A 17,311-nucleotide genomic window follows, 5' to 3' on the forward strand; every position below is an offset into this window, starting at 1 on the left:
AAGCAACAATAATGGAGACAGCAAAGGATTTCCTCCTTGCAAGCACTGTGGTAGAATGGGCCATCCTCCTTTCAAATGTTGGAGAAGACCTGATGTTAAGTGTGAAAAGTGCAACAAGTTGGGGCATCATCTGAGAATTTGCATAAGTAATTTTCAACAAAAGAATGTTCCTCAAGTTGCATATCAACAAGAAGAAGAGCAATTGTTAGTAGCAACATGTTTTACAAGCAACAACTCAAGTGAATGTTGGCTAGTGGATAGTGCTTGTACCAACCACATGACCCATGATCAAGAGCTTTTCAGAGAGTTGGACAAATCACAGGTATCAAAAGTTAGAATTGGCAATGGTGATCTTATCACTGTTGATGGAAAGGAAACTGTAGCCATTGAAAGTTGTGCAGGTACAAAATTAATTTATGATGTTTTGTATGTACCTGAGATTAATCAAAACTTGCTAAGTGTGAGACAATTTATTGAGAAGGGGTTTAAAGTCATCTTTGAAAATAAGAATTGTTTGATTAAACATGTCAATGATAAGGAAATTTTGAACATCAAAATTAGAGGCAAAAGTTTCTCATTTGATCCATTGAAGGAGGAGCAAGTAGCCCATCCAGCTACTGAGAGAGAAACTTGGACTTGCCAACCACTAATACAAGGAGGAGTGTTGAACGTGTATCAACGTTTGCCTGTTAGTTTGTTATTTTCTATTAATTGTTAGACCAAGTTTTTAGGATTAGTTGTTTTATTTTTTGTTACTTAGTAGTTGTTATGTTAGTGGTTTGTTATTGTTATGTTAGTGATTGGTTATTATTTAGGAAGTCAATTATTATTGCTTCTTTCTGTTACAATAAATTTGTTTAAACAAATGATCATTCAATAAATAAATTTGCATTCTATTGGATCAAGTGGCCTCGGAATAATTAAGAAGGGGGGTTGAATTAATTATTACTAGACCTTTACTAATTAAAAATTACTCTTCTTTGGCTTTTACTATAATGTTAAGAAAATAAAGAGCAGAGATAGAAACTTAACCAAAAGTAAAAGCGATAATTAAAGTGCACAGCGGACAATAAAGAGTGTAGGGAAGAAGAAGACAAACACAAGAGTTTTATACTGGTTAGGCAACAACCTGTGCCTATATCCAGTCCCCAAGCGACCTGCGGTCCTTGAGATTTCTTTTCAACCTTGTAAAATCCTTTACAAGAAAAGATCCACAAGGGATGTACCCTCCCTTGTTCTCTTTGAACAACCTAGTGGATGTACCCTCCACTAGAACTGATCCACAAGAGATGTACCCTTTCCTGTTCTCAGTCACAACAACCCAAGTAGATGTACCCTCTACTTGTACCACAAAGGATGTACCCTCCAATGTGTTAAGACAAAGTTCTCAGGCGGTTAGTCCTTTGAAACTTTGTGAATGGGGAAACAAAAGAATTCTTAGGCGGTTAGTCCTTTGAAATCTTTTGTTTATTGGAAAGGGAAGAATCAAAAGAATTATCAGACTGTGTCGTTTTAAATTCTTTGACAAGGGAGAAGGGAGACACAAAAGAATTCAGGCGGTTAGTCCTTTGTTCTTTTGGAAAAGGGAGAAGAGAGAAACAAAAAGAATTCAGGTGGTTAGTCCTCGGCGAATTCTTTTTGGCAAAGGGAGAAGGGAATGAAAAAGATGAATAGCACAAGTTTTGTTTTCAAGGTTTGGAAAACCAGAAAACTTTAGAAAGCTTTTGCAAAGGAAGAAGAAGAAGAAGAAATTCAAGAGGATGTTCAAAGTGATTCAAAGGATGTAAAAGATTGTAATCAATTGTTCTTAAAAATGCAAGTTAAGGACTTGCTTTTATAGACTCTTCATGTCTGGTCAAGAAAACCATTAGAAGAGTTATAACCTTTAGAAAAACTTGAAAACCATTGAAAGAGTTACATCTTTTGATTTTTGTTCAAAACTTATCACTGGTAATCGATTACCAAATCATTGTAATCGATTACACAAAGCATTTTTGTGAAAGGATGTGACTCTTCACATTTGAATTTGAATTTCAACGTTCAAACACATTGGTAATCGATTACCAATATATTGTAATCGATTACACCATTTTGAAATCAATTGGAACGTTGTAAATTCAATTGAATGCTTTTTGAAAACAATCCTTGCTACTGGTAATCGATTACAATAAACTGGTAATCGATTACAATAAACTGGTAATCGATTACCAGAGAGTAAAAACTCTTTGGTAAAAGGTTTTGTGAAAAATTCATGTACTACTAAATGTTTTGAAAAACTTTTTAGTACTTATCTTGATTGAGTCTTTTCTTGATTCTTGAATCTTGAGTCTTGAATCTTGTTCTTGATTATTCTTGATTCTTGATTCTTGAAAACTTAAAACTTGAAACTTCTCTTGATTCTTGAATTGTTCTTGACTCAATCTTGAAATCATTCTCATGGGCTTTTTGTCATCATCTTTGTTATCATCAAAACACCTTGAATCAATCTTGATTCATCATCATGAATCAATCTTGATTCATCATCATGAAGCAATGAAGCTTGCTTCTACACATTCATCTCCTTTAATGTTCTAAGTTACACTTATTTTATAATAAATTTGAATCTGAAACGGGACATCGAACAAGGGCACGTCTTTTGGTTTTTCTCCTTCCTTTATCACATCTTGAATAAGCAATTGTTTATCAAAGCTCTATGGGCCTGTTAGTCGATGAATACGACTAACTTTTGTGTATAAAACCTGTGTAAATTGTATCAAACTTCCCCAGTTTATGGTTATTTTGTAGTGTTATAAGTACTTTCTGTTAAGTATAGGTAATAAATACTTAGTACTTCCATTTTGTGTGTTTAATAATCATTTTCTCTCAATTTCAAGTTAATTAGGCGACTTTGAAAAGTGTTGTTTTTCACCTTCTTGCTAAGCCAATCTATTGGCTTAGCGAGCGTCCGCTAAGCGCAACACTCATTGGCTAAGCGTGAGGAAGAATCTGGAAGAAGATAAGCTGTACAGGTTCCCTGAGCACACCGCTTCATCTCACTAAGCGCGCCGCTTCAGTCCATCCGCTGAGCGAGAAAATCACACGCTAAGCCGAAATTCACTAATCTGCGCTAAGCGGTTCAGAATTGCGCTAAGCGCACGAGTACAAACAAGGCCGCCTATTTAAGCCAGAAATCAGATTTTGTGAAGGGAGTTTGGGCTGAGAGCTGAAGCATTGCATGTCTAGTGATTCTAGAGAGAGAAAGGTCCAAGTTCTAGAGAGTTTTGAGAGATTTTGTTGTGTAAAGATCTGTAGAGACCAGAGCTTGAAGCGAAAGCCATTCTGAGAGCTTGAGATGAGTTTGTGAGTGGTTGTGGGATGTGAAGGAGACATCCTCACCACTTGTATTTTTGCAATCTTTCATCTTGTTCTTCTCTTTGTTGTAAAGGAGGCTTCCTGGTTATGGAAATCTAAAATCCTCTATTGGATCTTCCTTGTAGGTACTTGATGTAAATATCTTTCTATCTATTTAATGATGTATTGTGTGTTCTCTGTGCTATCAGCTTTTCATTCTAGTATGCCTTTACCTTGATCACGTAGATGCATGCTTTGTTAGGGTCATTCAACAGTGGAAACTGGTCTGATTCTGATGATCTTGATAGGACATGGCTAAGTTGTCATACTATCACGAGGAATCGGGGTGCGATAATTTAGTTGTAGTATGTTTGTCTGAATGCGGTCCTGGTTGAGTTTAGTCCAACAAGAGGAATCTGAGGACGATGCTTGATCAGGATTAGGCTAAACTATCATGAGGAATCGGGGTTTATCATCTCAAGAGACACCATAGGAACACATGAGCATTGTTAGATAAAAAATATCCTTTTAGCATCAGACACCTATTAGGAAGACCAACGCGTTTTCTACTTGTTTTTACACATCATTTCTCTCGCGTGATTTTCCTTTTTGCATAGATAGTTTACATACCTGTTCATATTCACACTTAGATTTTCACACCAGACACCTATTCACTGAAATAGCTTACCAAGTAATACAAGTTTCCCGAGAGTTCGATACTCGGTTCTTACCATTTTATACTACTTGTGCGATCTGGTGCACTTGTTGGAAGCGAACAGGGCCTCCTCATAAAACTTTTTGAATGTCAACTTGATGGAAGAACTAAAAAATGAATGTTTCAGGATTGATTTCATCTGTACAAACTCCATGAAGAGGCCTCCAAATCAAGGGAATTCTTTTTTTCATGATGTGCATCTCATGAGCCTATAAGATAAAAACCTTCCCACCAGACAAAGGTTTGGATTGAATCCTTCAGTTGTTATTATGTTTGTTTGTATCTTGACACCTCCATCATCTTCCTCTAGATTCAAATCTGCTATTGCATGTGCTTTTATGGTCGTGGTTGGTTATGGAAAGATAGGTAAAGAGAGTGTTGGAATAACTAGATTAGTATGACATTGTGTAGGGATTGAAGGTCACACATCTCACTTAGAGAAAACTTCTCAGTAGAAAGAGAATTATATACTCTTACATTTTATTATGATGACCTTTTTTTGAGTTTTTTTTTATCTACTAGTTTCTATAACATTTTACCTCTTTTTTAGTTATACTTGATTATAAAATTTGAAGAAAAAAATTAAGACAACTAAAATAATAGAATATTTTTTATTTAAAAAAAATGGGTTAACCCTCCACAACCCGACGTAGGTTGGGTTGGATTGAAATTTTTAACCTAATAAAAAAATGGGTTCAACCTAACACAATCCATTTTTTTGTGGGTTGAGGGCAAGTGGGTCATTTGACACCCCTATACACTACTAAGGCGGGTGAGGTCAGAGTTTATGCAAATTTTGCATTAACTAGTTGGAATTTGGTAGCTAAAAAATAAGCTATCTAGATTACCCCCAAAGGCTTCATGTCAATTATATAAGATGGCCATGCCATGGTGTTATTTTCATATGTAATAATAACCTGTCAAATAAGAGTGTGTGAAGCCAAATCAATTTTATCTACAAAATTAAGGGTCTAATTTTGTAAAGAATTTTTTTAAAAGTACATAATGGTTTCGTGAACAAAAAGAAAAGTGTCTTGTTAGCATTGAATTTGAAGGTGAATTTGACCCATTATATATATATATAGAGAGAGAGAGAGAGAGAGAGAGAGATGAATCAAATTATATCGGAGTAAATTTGATAACTATTACATCATTTTTATAATTTGATATGGAATTTGATTTTTATTGATCCAACCATTAAATTATATCTATATATTACCAACATTGTTTTGAAACTGCAAGAAACACATTAAAAGGGGGGTTGAATAGTGTGTATATCGAAGATGTAAATTTTTCGCGATATAAAGGATAATAGATCATATTGTGTTAAATACTGGTCATCCACTGAGGATAAAACAAATATATAGTGAAGAAAAGTATGATCCTCTAGTGACAGATAAAAGGTTCTTAAAACAGTTTTTTAAATAAACACTTGGTGTAAAATGGTGATAGAAAGTGTAATAAGAATGTTTAATAAACCTTTATGAAGAGAAGTAGAAATACTTTATTTATATTGATTCGTTGAGCCTGAGTTATATACAATTCTCCTTTACTCACTAATAAAAGATTCCATTAGTTAAAACTTGATTACAAAACAAGTATTTTAACATGTCACTTTTGGCTTTACAAGTATTCTTAACACCACTTCTGGTACCTTCTTAGACTCTCCCTGAACCTAAGAGCCCAAGTATTGTTTAATATAGCAACTCCTTGCTTTCACAAACAAAAGTTTGAATGAATATAAGTATTCTTAACACTCGGAGTGAATTTACCGTTAAACACAAATACAGAACACATTTGTTTCGCAAAGGATTAACAACTAAAAATAGTGTATAATCGTCTAATATTTTCTTGCACTCTGGTTCTATTGTTTTTCATCCGTTGCTTCATTGAGGGAGGCATCATTTAGGCTAGATTAAGCATATGCTCTATGGCTGTGAACAATACTTAATGGTGTAAATTTCTTTAACATAATAATTCTATCCACTTGTCAAAACTCATTAGAATATCAATAATTTATATTTATTATTATACATTAAAATATAAGGTAGATGAAATACATGATCATCTAAACCTAACACGCTTGTATCAAATTTTGTTAAAATTAAACAAGATAATCAAATTATTCATATTTAATATATTTTAAAATATTTATATTATATTAATTTTAATCTATATAAAAAAAAATTAAATTAATATAAAATTTTGTATGTGATCTATGAAAAAAACTTTTAATTGAATGTTAAATTTTAAAAAAATATTATCTAAATGGAAGTTACAAAATAATATAATAGTTATAAAAAAAATTAGGTAAGGAATTTGTAAACCCGGAATCTAAAGTGACTCGTAAATGAGATTAAATCTTTACAATCTTATTATATTTAGATTAATATATGCAAACTGAGCTTGCCAGGGATAGTATCAGCTACAACTTTACGATCTTATCTATTCCAAGGGTCATGGATACCATCCATAACTGATCAGGCAACACAGGATTTACTTACAAGTAGACATTGATGTGCCATCATTTTCTCCTATTTCTTAACCCTTTTTGCCCCATTTTAAATACTGATTAGTCTTAATTGTCAAATTTATTAGGCAGTTTTATTATTTGGGCCCATTCAGCTAATTTGATGTTTTTAATCTAATTTCAGGAATTAATGAAGCATTGGGCTTGAATCTAGCATTGGGCTTGAATCTAGCATTGGGCTTGGACTTGAAGAGGGCAGACTAATTTATTCTATAAAATTAGATCTTATCTTATCTAGATATTATTTAGATTTGATCTCATCTAGATATTATTTCATCTAGATCTTATCTTATCTTATCTTATCTAGATTTGATTTGATTTTACTTATGGGCTTGGATTTAAAACATGTTTGTAAGCTTTGGGGCTGAAAAAAAAACTATATAACAGCACCAAGGTTCTAGTTTAGGGGGCTCCCTCTCTCCCTGGCGGGAGACTCTCTCTCTCTCTCTCTCTCTCCTCTCTCTCTTCTATTTTTCGTTTTTAGTTTTAGTCTCTCTTCTCTTTCTCTTTCATTTTCGTTTTTTTTCAATTCCAGTTCAGACTTTTAATTTTATCAATAAAATTTCATTCTCTATTTGATTAATGGAAGGCTAAGTCCGCAGCGTTGTTTTCCCTTGAGGATCAAGCACAGTTCTCTTTGAGGTTCTATTATTACTGTTAAATTCTGTTTAGTTTTTCCTCTTCACTAATTACTTTGAATTTGTTGCTTTTAATTCATGCATGCTTAGTGCTTGATTAATTGTCTCTGCGCTTAATTTACGTTCATGCTTAATGATCGTTTATGAGTAATTGGTGTATGTGATGCTTAATCACATAATGAATGTCTTATGTTGAATTTCGCTTAGTAATTTAATTTAGGGTTGGATTAAGTGGTTAAACTGATAAAGGATAAACTCTCGTAACCTAGGATAAGAAACTTGCTTGTGAATCAAGGGGAAGCAACGTGTTTTAATTCTGATATTTTCTAATTCACATATATTCGCTCTTTAATTACCAAACAACCAAACCCCCCCCCCCATCGTTACTGTTACTGTTACTGCAAGTATATTATGAACATTTGGCTTGTCACTGCTCGTTGGGAAACGACCTAGGATCACTTCCTAGTTACTGCATTTTCATGTTTATTTGATTCGGGTACAGCCTCGATCAAATTTGGCGCCGTTGCCGGGGAGCAGTGTCCAAAGGTTCATAATAGCTAGCTATTGTTGTGTGTTTAATCCTTTCGTGTTTTATGTTTAATTGTTAGTATTGTGTTAGTATGTGTGTTAGTGTTGATTAGTTCACTGGTATTGATAACAGACAAATCCAGAATCCATGTATCTAGGCTAATTAGACTTATCAGGTTTTAGCGATTTTAATATATAGATTTTAGTCCTTATTTTCATTGTCGGTCTTCCTTAGAAGTAGTTATTCCTTATTTTTTACTGTTAGGTTTTAGGAGTAAGTATTTAGATTTAGTAGATTTAGATCTTATTTATTTGAATTTCTTAGAAGTAGTTATCTTTATCGCAATTTAAATATTTTATCATATCTTATCTTTAAATTTTTTATCTTATCTTATCTATTATCTTTATCTTCTATTTTGATCTTTCAATCTTTTATCTTCGAATTTTATCTTTAAATATCTTATCTTTTCTTTTATCTTCTAATTTTATCTTTAAATATCTTATCTTTTCTTTACCTTATCTTCTATCTTCTATTTTAAATTCTTATCTCTTGCTTTTAAATTGGGTTTGCATTAATCTAAATACAAACAAAGTCCCTGTTTCAGTCTTGGGTGTTTTGCTGTGAAGATTGTGCAGCCAAGCAGGAAAGATTGGAGTACCAGGCTTGATGATGCTCTCTGGGCGCATCGGACTGCCTACAAAGCACCCATAGGAATGTCTCCTTATCGGGTTGTCTTTGGAAAGGCATGTCATCTTCCAGTGGAAATTGAGCACAAAGCATACTGGGCAGTGAAGACTTGCAACTTCTCTATGGATCAAGCTGGCGAGGAAAGGAAGTTGCAACTGAGTGAGTTAGATGAAATCCGCCTAGACGCCTACGAGAATGCCAAGTTCTACAAAGAAAAGACCAAGAAGTTCCATGATAGCATGATAGTTAAAAAAGACTTTGTGGTTGGGCAAAAAGTGTTATTGTATAATTCTAGGCTTGGACTCATGAGTGGTAAGTTGAGGTCTAAGTGGATTGGTCCTTTTGTTGTTACTAATGTTTTTCCTTATGGTACAGTTGAGATCAAAAGCGACTCCACAAACAAGAGCTTCAAGGTCAACGGACATCGACTTAAGCCATTCCTCACGAACCCTTCTTTAGTGGACGTAGTGGTAGAAGAGACTTCCTTACTCCACCCTACTCTTCCTCCACCATGACTTAGGGAGTTTTTCTTTTCCTACCTCCTTCTTTGCTTTTATTACACTTGTCCGATTCTCTTTGATGATTTAATTGTTTTTAATCTTTTAATTGTGCTACATTGAGGACAATGTGTTGTTTAAGTATGGGGGGGGGGGGGGAGTGTCCTTTGGTTTTGCTAGTTTTGTTGGTTTTGTTAATTTGTTAGTTGTGTTAATTTGTTAATGTTGTTAGTTTCGTTGGATTTTCAGTTTAATATTTTGGGTCAATTTTGTGTGCACGTACGACTTTGCATGTTTTTCTTTGAATTATAGGATATGTTCAAGAAATGGGTAATTGTTTTGAAAATAAAAGTTCTTGACATTTTGTGACTTGAAATCCTTGATTCTTCTCTACATGTCATGATAGTTTTGAAAGCTCAATTTGAAAGTGATGATTTTACCTTTGTGAGAATTTGAGCCATCCATCATTATAATCATTTGGTGTGTTTTGCCCCATTGATTGCTTGCACAATAGCCTTGGCTTAATTCTTGTTGATACGTCCTAATTCACATGCATATTTGGAAATGATTAAGGCAATTTTGTTCTTATAAGCTTCTAGCCAAATGGACTTACCTTGAATTAATTCCTTTGATAGCCCTTTTGAGCCTTGTTTCCCTTTCCTTGTTTTGAAGCTCACTACAAGCCTTAAGTGAAAAACCATGATATTACCATATCCTTAAGGAATTTTGGAGCTTTGGAATTGTTTTGGGAATAAGTGTGGGGGGTTTTTGTTTCATTGGACAACTTGTTTTGTTGGCTATGCTTCATGATGTATTTTGGGTCATACTTGATGTACATTGTATATTGGTTAAATGTTGGACATGCTGAATGAAATGTTGTTTCTCAAAGGCTAAAAAAAAAAAATCGAAAAAAAAAATTCGGAAAGAAAAAAAAAAGTAATAAAGTTGAGTGAATAAGATCTTAAATGGCACAAGAATGATGAAACTCTTGGTTCTACTCTTCATGTTTAATTTTTATCCTTACTTCTTTTTATTTTCTTATTTTTTTTTCTTAATATGCACTTATTCCCCTTTGCTCCTCTATTCCTTTGGGATTTAGCCACTTATTCCATATTTCTCCATACCTTGTCCTTGGCCCCATTACAACCTTAAAAGACCTTTTGATCCTCATGTGCTTGTGTGTTTATGGGTTGATTGTCAATTTTAGAATCTTGCCAAGTTTATGTGGTGTTTGCTTTCATGGGTGCTTTGAGGGTAAATAGTAGCCTAGACACTTGAGAGATAGAGTGTATATCTTGTGAGGCTTTATCACTTTTCATTCTTGAGTTGATTAACTATTTTGCCATGATTGGGTTGCTTGGATGATTTTCATGAATGTCTTGACTTTTTGGATCTCCTTATGTTAGATGTTACCCATTCCTTTTATTCCTTGATGTTCATTGAGAAATATGTGAATGTTTTTGTTTGTCTCCCTCTGATATCCTTGGATTTTGTTCTTTGTTTCATTTTGCCCAGGAGTGCAAAAGGCTAAGTATGGGGGGTTTTGATGTGCCATCATTTTCTCCTATTTCTTAACCCTTTTTGCCCCATTTTAAATACTGATTAGTCTTAATTGTCAAATTTATTAGGCAGTTTTATTATTTGGGCTCATTCAGCTAATTTGATGTTTTTAATCTAATTTCAGGAATTAATGAAGCATTGGGCTTGAATCTAGCATTGGGCTTGGACTTGAAGAGGACAGACTAATTTATTCTATAAAATTAGATCTTATCTTATCTAGATATTATTTAGATTTGATCTCATCTAGATATTATTTTATCTAGATCTTATCTTATCTTATCTTATCTAGATTTGATTTGATTTTACTTATGGGCTTGGATTTAAAACATGTTTGTAAGCTTTGGGGCTGAAAAAAAAACTATATAACAGCACCAAGGTTCTAGTTCAGGGGGCTCCCTCTCTCCCTGGCGGGAGACTCTCTCTCTCTCCTCTCTCCTATTTTTCGTTTTTAGTTTTAGTCTCTCTTCTCTTTCTCTTTTATTTTCGTTTTTTTTCAATTCCAGTTCAGACTTTTAGTTTTATCAATAAAATTTCATTCTCTATTTGATTAATGGAAGGCTAAGTCCACAGCGTTGTTTTCCCTTGAGGATCAAGCACAGTTCTCTTTGAGGTTCTATTATTACTGTTAAATTCTGTTTAGTTTTTCCTCTTCACTAATTACTTTGAATTTGTTGCTTTTAATTCATGCATGCTTAGTGCTTGATTAATTGTCTCTGCGCTTAATTTACGTTCATGCTTAATGATCGTTTATGAGTAATTGATGTATGTGATGCTTAATCACATAATGAATGTCTTATGTTGAATTTCGCTTAGTAATTTAATTTAGGGTTGGATTAAGTGGTTAAACTGATAAAGGATAAACTCTCGTAACCTAGGATAAGAAACTTGCTTGTGAATCAAGGGGAAGCAACGTGTTTTAATTCTGATATTTTCTAATTCACATATATTCGCTCTTTAATTACCAAACAACCAAACCCCCCCCCCCCCCCCCATCGTTACTGTTACTGTTACTGCAAGTATATTATGAACATTTGGCTTGTCACTGCTCGTTGGGAAACGACCTAGGATCACTTCCTAATTACTGCATTTTCATGTTTATTTGATTCGGGTACGGCCTCGTAAATGAGATTAAATCTTTACAATCTTATTATATTTAGATTAATATATGCAAACTGAGCTTGCCAGGGATAGTATCAGCTACAGCTTTACGATCTTATCTATTCCAAGGGTCATGGATACCATCCATAACTGATCAGGCAACACAGGATTTACTTACAAGTAGACATCATCTGTGCATAACACAGAAATCAAACAAAAATAAAACAAATACAGATCTAAAACATCTACTTGACAATTTATACATGGGCTCTATCAGGATTCTTCATTAAAACAACTTTTCCAAATCCCAGTAGTTCCCAGGGTAGAAATTAAACTTGCACATGTCTACAAAGACATAAAATATTCCCTACGCAGCTAGACACTGCTAGGTAACTCTATACTTGCCCAATTTGAAATTCCAAATATGAGAATAACTATTTGGCATGACTGTCATCATCCTCTTCTGATATGTTAAACAAAAACTTTGGAAGAGATGTGATTCTAGGAAGGTGGAGAAGCAAATCACTAAACGAGTCTTTCCTAGACATGCCTAGTGCTTGCTTGCCACCAGAAGTGTCCTTTGGTTCCTCCGCACCAGGCTTGACATCTTTTCCATCATGAGGTCCTTCAACAGTACTACTATCTTCGGTAAAATGAGAATTCTGCACTGTAACGGGGTCCTTCTGCAGAAGACAGCAGAGAGAATTGACCCTTGACATGAGTGATTTTTCATCAGAAGTTGCTGCAACCTGATTGTCATTGAGAAGATGTTGAGCAATGTCTTCCAGGATCTCCTTGTACTCCGATCCTCCATCAGAAAATGGTGGATTCCCGGAGGTTATTTGCTCTGTCAGGCAGAGTTCAATTTGGCCAATAAAATCACTCACTGACATAGAAGGTCGAAGTCCAGGAAGTTTTATCTGATCCCCATTTCTTGGGCCCTTGGAATCAGTTTCAGAGCTTGTACTCCCTTCAATTGAAGTACACTCCATAACTTGTATGTAAAAAGACAGATAAAAGAAACAATTAAGCCAAAAAGCACCACATAAATCATGGGACAGACAGACATAATTGTATGTAAAAAGACAGACAAATGAAACCCTTAAGCCAAAAAGCACCACATAAATCATGGCAGTCATATATTAAAGCAGCTTCAGATATCTAACAATATAGACAGAATGTCTACTGGGAAAATCCACATCATATCCATCGAAATACAAGGGAGAGATAGATATGGAAAACGAAAGTCAAATGTTCTGTGATACTAACCAATGCAAACAGTACACCAATACCATGTACATGAAACAAAAGGGAGCATTAACCAAGTCCTTAATATAAGTACCTGAACTGGGTGAAGGTGCATCTCGGGGGAGACTATCCAACATCATTCCAGGAGGATCATTGTGTTCAGTCTTAAATGATGATAACAGGGATGCCTGAGGTGATCCACTATCTTGAAAACAAGACGTGGAAGATCCTTTACCACTGACTTGAAGAAGATCGCGATCTTTTGGATTGTCTGGGTCCTCAAAAGCAGAAGGTTGTGTGTCAAAATGTGGTGAATCCAAAATTATCTCTGGCTGTTGGCTTAAGAAATTAAGACGCATGTCACACTGGATAAGCTTTTCAAAATGTTTTGCCAACAGCCCTTGAGGGCATTGCAAAAAATGCAGCCTACAAACCACAAGATCAAGTTTTCAGACATCACAACCTTGTAAGTAAGACCTAAACACATAGTAAAACCTCATCAGACTTAAAATTCTGCAAAACTTAGCTTCAGCCCCCTCCCAAAATTATTTTTTAAAAAATTTGTAGATTAGAAATGCTTCAAAAGATAAGTAGCGAGCTTTCTGGTGTAAACAAAATACTAAAACAAATGGCACTAGACCTCCCTTGGTGGATTACTTCATTGCGCTTCACACTCTTATGCATTTCCCTTCTCAAATTTCCCATCAGCAATATTTAAGAATGGTTATATATGATAAATGAATAATAAAACCATCAAACTTTTCAATAGTTAACAGCTGAGCAAACATCCACATATCAGAGGAAAACAGTGAAAGAATATACCTATGTTTACTAGACTGTCCATCGGTAAAATCTGCTGTTGCCTGCCATAGTGTATGCTTTCTAGGCTGAGGATTAGTCTCCCTGAAGTAAAGAGGCTGTCTAGCAAGCTGCAACAAAGAAATTAAAAGAATGATAAACCAAACTCTAATGCATACATAGACCTATGCATCTCAAAGAGCTATTCAGGAGGCTAAAATAATATAGAGAATTAAATTACCACAACAGTCAATGTGCTAGGCCCATCATCAGGACAATGTGCCTTAAGTGCCATGATATCTGACCATTGAATTTCTATTTTACTCTTTAGACCACCTTCGAGAACTTCCCAAACAAGCTTATGTTTAGCAAAGTAACACTTTGCCACCAAGTCACCCTCATATCTTGATTTATACTGCCACAAAGAGAAATTTAGTTAGTAAATAAGCTTAAATATGTTTGAGATCCCTGATATATATCCGATTTTTATCTTGAGTGTCTATTAAATATTTTCATTGTTTTAAGTCCTTGAAAAATTTAAAATTTTGTCCTAGGTCCCTACCGTCAGCTAAGTGATGATGTGACATCATCTCAACGGCTCTTCCAATATATATCAGTCATCAGATGATGTCATGTCATCACTTAACTTGACAATAGGAACCCAGACCAAAACTTTTAATATATCAGGATTTAGAAAAATGAAAAAATTTATCAAGGACTCAAAATACAAATTTAATATATATCAGGGACCTAAAATCACAGCAACAGCAACACAAAACATCAGGAATATACCTCCCACGAACCAATCCTCAGCAGCGAAGCTGGGAAGTTAGAAGCTTTGAGCTTGTCAGCACCACCGGCACCGGACACAGCAGCAGCCCTGCTCTCCCTTTTGGCTCCAGAGCTTAAATCTTCGCTCGGCTGCGCACTTCCTTGAGAAAGCTTCATCTGAATCAAATCCAACAGTGAAGGGCTCTTCCTGAGGCGCAAACCCAACGGGCTCGGCTCGTCAAGTATGTTCAGATGGGATGGAGAACTGACAGAACCATCATCGGAAGCACTCCATTGCTAAAATGATTGCAAGCACGCACGCAAACACGGGAAGGAGGAATAAATAACACGTTTTTTATTTTAAAAGAAAAAAAAAAACAAGATATAAAATTTCAACATCTCTCTCGTAAACAAACAAAGCGCGTGTTCTATGATTCCGAGCATTAAAGCTAGGCAATAATAATGCAGATGACATGTTAATTTTTTTGATACATCAGAATTGAAGAATTAAACAAAAGACCAAGGGTGTGTGAGTCTTGTAAAACCCTTGTAAGGAAAGAAAAAAAATAGATTCACACCCCTTTCATAAAAGAAGAACAAAAGGAAACAGAAGAAACTACTACTGTCTAATGAAGACTATAAATAAATAAATAATGTATGATTGAATTAGGTCACTTAAGGAGTGCCCAAAAACGCGATCTAGCGAGCGATTGAAAGGAAGATAGAGAGGATACGAAATAGAATACCTGAGGCTGAGGCGAGGGAGAGGGAGAGGGTTTGCAGCGCTTGTTGTGAGGCCCATGCTCTTCTTCCAGTGGGTCCTCAACGATCTCCAACTTCACGGGGTCGCCGCACGACGACGTTTCGGGCTTCCGAGAATTCTTCATCAGCTGAACCATCAACAGAAATGAATTGAAATCCAAGAAGGAGAAGGAGAAGCCAAGGAAGGTGTTGGCAGATTCCGGAAACCCTAATTAATAACAAAGGAAGGAAGGAAGAAGACTAGCGACGGCGGATGATGGGCTGGGCTTCGAAATGGTCGTTCCTTCAGGGACAAAAAAGGGACTCTATATCCAGGTGCAACCACTTCCCTTCATTGCCAAAAAAAATACAGATTAATTAAGAAATATCTTCATTTATTAACTAAAATTTCTCGTCGTATCTTCATTTTTTTAATAATATACTAAATTTATTTTATTGTTAATAAATATTTTTAAATATATAAGTTATATAATAAATAAAATCCATAATAATATTTTTTTGATATAAATTATATTTTAAGTTTATAATAAATAATTTATATTATGATATAATGTTATTTTAAATTACTGATACTAACTTGATCAATTTATTATAAAATATATTGAAATTTAATATAGAAATACTAATAATAATAATAATAATAAATCACATATTGCAAGGGATAATAGGTTCGGCAAAATATATAACAACATTCTCATTGAAGAAAAATATTAAAAAAGGCTCACGAATAATAATATTTAAAAATATTATCATTCAAAATAATTATTCTAATTTATATAAAAAAAATCTATAATTTAATTTAATTACTTAACTAATGCATGTATCCCGTACATCGCACTGGACAAACAAGAATAATATTTTGATTATTTAAAAAACAAATTTAAAAGTAAGATAGAATAATAAGAGATAAATATATTTTTTATAAAAAAACATTTTAGCTTTCTTTTGATCGAAAATTTTAGTACAAGTTTGAATATTTTAAATTAACAAATAAGAGTTTGATTTTAGGATTAATTATATTAAATCAAAATACTTTCAGGTTCTTTGTTTTTAAAACTAGCCATCTTTAAATTTTTCAATTTAACAAACAATGTACCTTTTACAAACTTATTACAAAGAAAAATTATTTTAAGTATAAATTAGGTTGTAATAATTAATGTATATGAAGGTAAAAAATCGTTCATAAATAAGCATAAAATAATACTTAAACGATAACATTTACGATCACATAAGCGTAATCATAATAACATAAAACTCTAAATAAACATTCAAAAGTAATAAAGAATAGGTCAATACCATAAGAATGAATTATAGATAAAAGAATATGTTGTGTAAAGAATAATGAGGCATAGAAAGTAGAATGGAGATCGGAAGCAAAATCAAAAATAAAATCAATGAGGAAAAATATACATGTTCTATAGAACTGAAAAGTGGGGAGTGCAACAAAGTTTGGTATACATGAAGTGGGCAAATCTTCTTAACGGAATAAAAATGATATATTCTTGCATATATATATATATATATATATATATATATATATATATATAAATAATTGGTCATTAAAACTAATAACGTTATGTGTCATCAAATGCCTTCAAATTTCGTCACTTGTCTCACACCTTTTCTCAATTTAAATAATCACTAACCGTTTAGTAATTCCTACTTTGAACATTCAATTTACCATTCTCAATTACTTTTCCTTCAACTTAACATATTTGAGAATATCAAACAACTTCTTTTCAACATATTAATTCGAATTTATCCTTTTCGACTTCACACATTTCTATTTCTTATACTTGTTATCTTGTTCTCTTCACATATTTTTGATACTACAATTATGGTTTTAGGAATTTCAAATCGAAACACAATGTGTTTTTCTATAAAATTAATGATACTATTTTAATTGATGTCTCTCAAAACCCATTTAGTAAAATAATCAACAACTACTAAAATTTACTTATGTCCTTTTGAAGAAGTGGGATGTATTTGCCCAATTAAATCAATAGTTTGTCCTCGAAAAGGCCAAGGTTTCACCATCAAATGTAGCTCGCTTGCATGAACTTGTTGAATAGGCCTATGTTTTCTAACATTCTTTATAGGACTTGTCATAATTCATAAATCAAAATTTCAACACAATAGACCAATAAT

At 33.8% G+C, this 17,311-nt stretch overlaps 1 protein-coding gene across 1 annotated transcript; it reads right to left on the minus strand.

Moving 5' to 3' along the window:
* Positions 1–11,664: 11,664 nt before the first annotated feature.
* Positions 11,665–15,496, minus strand: LOC114416753. The gene is made up of 6 exons (XM_028381740.1): positions 15,148–15,496; positions 14,423–14,698; positions 13,872–14,045; positions 13,655–13,761; positions 12,927–13,258; positions 11,665–12,578 (listed from the first exon to the last, which is right to left on the minus strand). The coding sequence occupies exons 1-6, from the start codon at positions 15,298–15,300 to the stop codon at positions 12,019–12,021; spliced, it is 1,602 nt and encodes a 533-aa protein (XP_028237541.1). The 5' UTR covers positions 15,301–15,496; the 3' UTR covers positions 11,665–12,018.
* Positions 15,497–17,311: the final 1,815 nt, after the last annotated feature.

The sequence above is a fragment of the Glycine soja genome, chromosome 6 (genome assembly GCF_004193775.1).
Source record: "Glycine soja cultivar W05 chromosome 6, ASM419377v2, whole genome shotgun sequence".
Lineage (NCBI taxonomy): Eukaryota > Viridiplantae > Streptophyta > Magnoliopsida > Fabales > Fabaceae > Glycine > Glycine soja.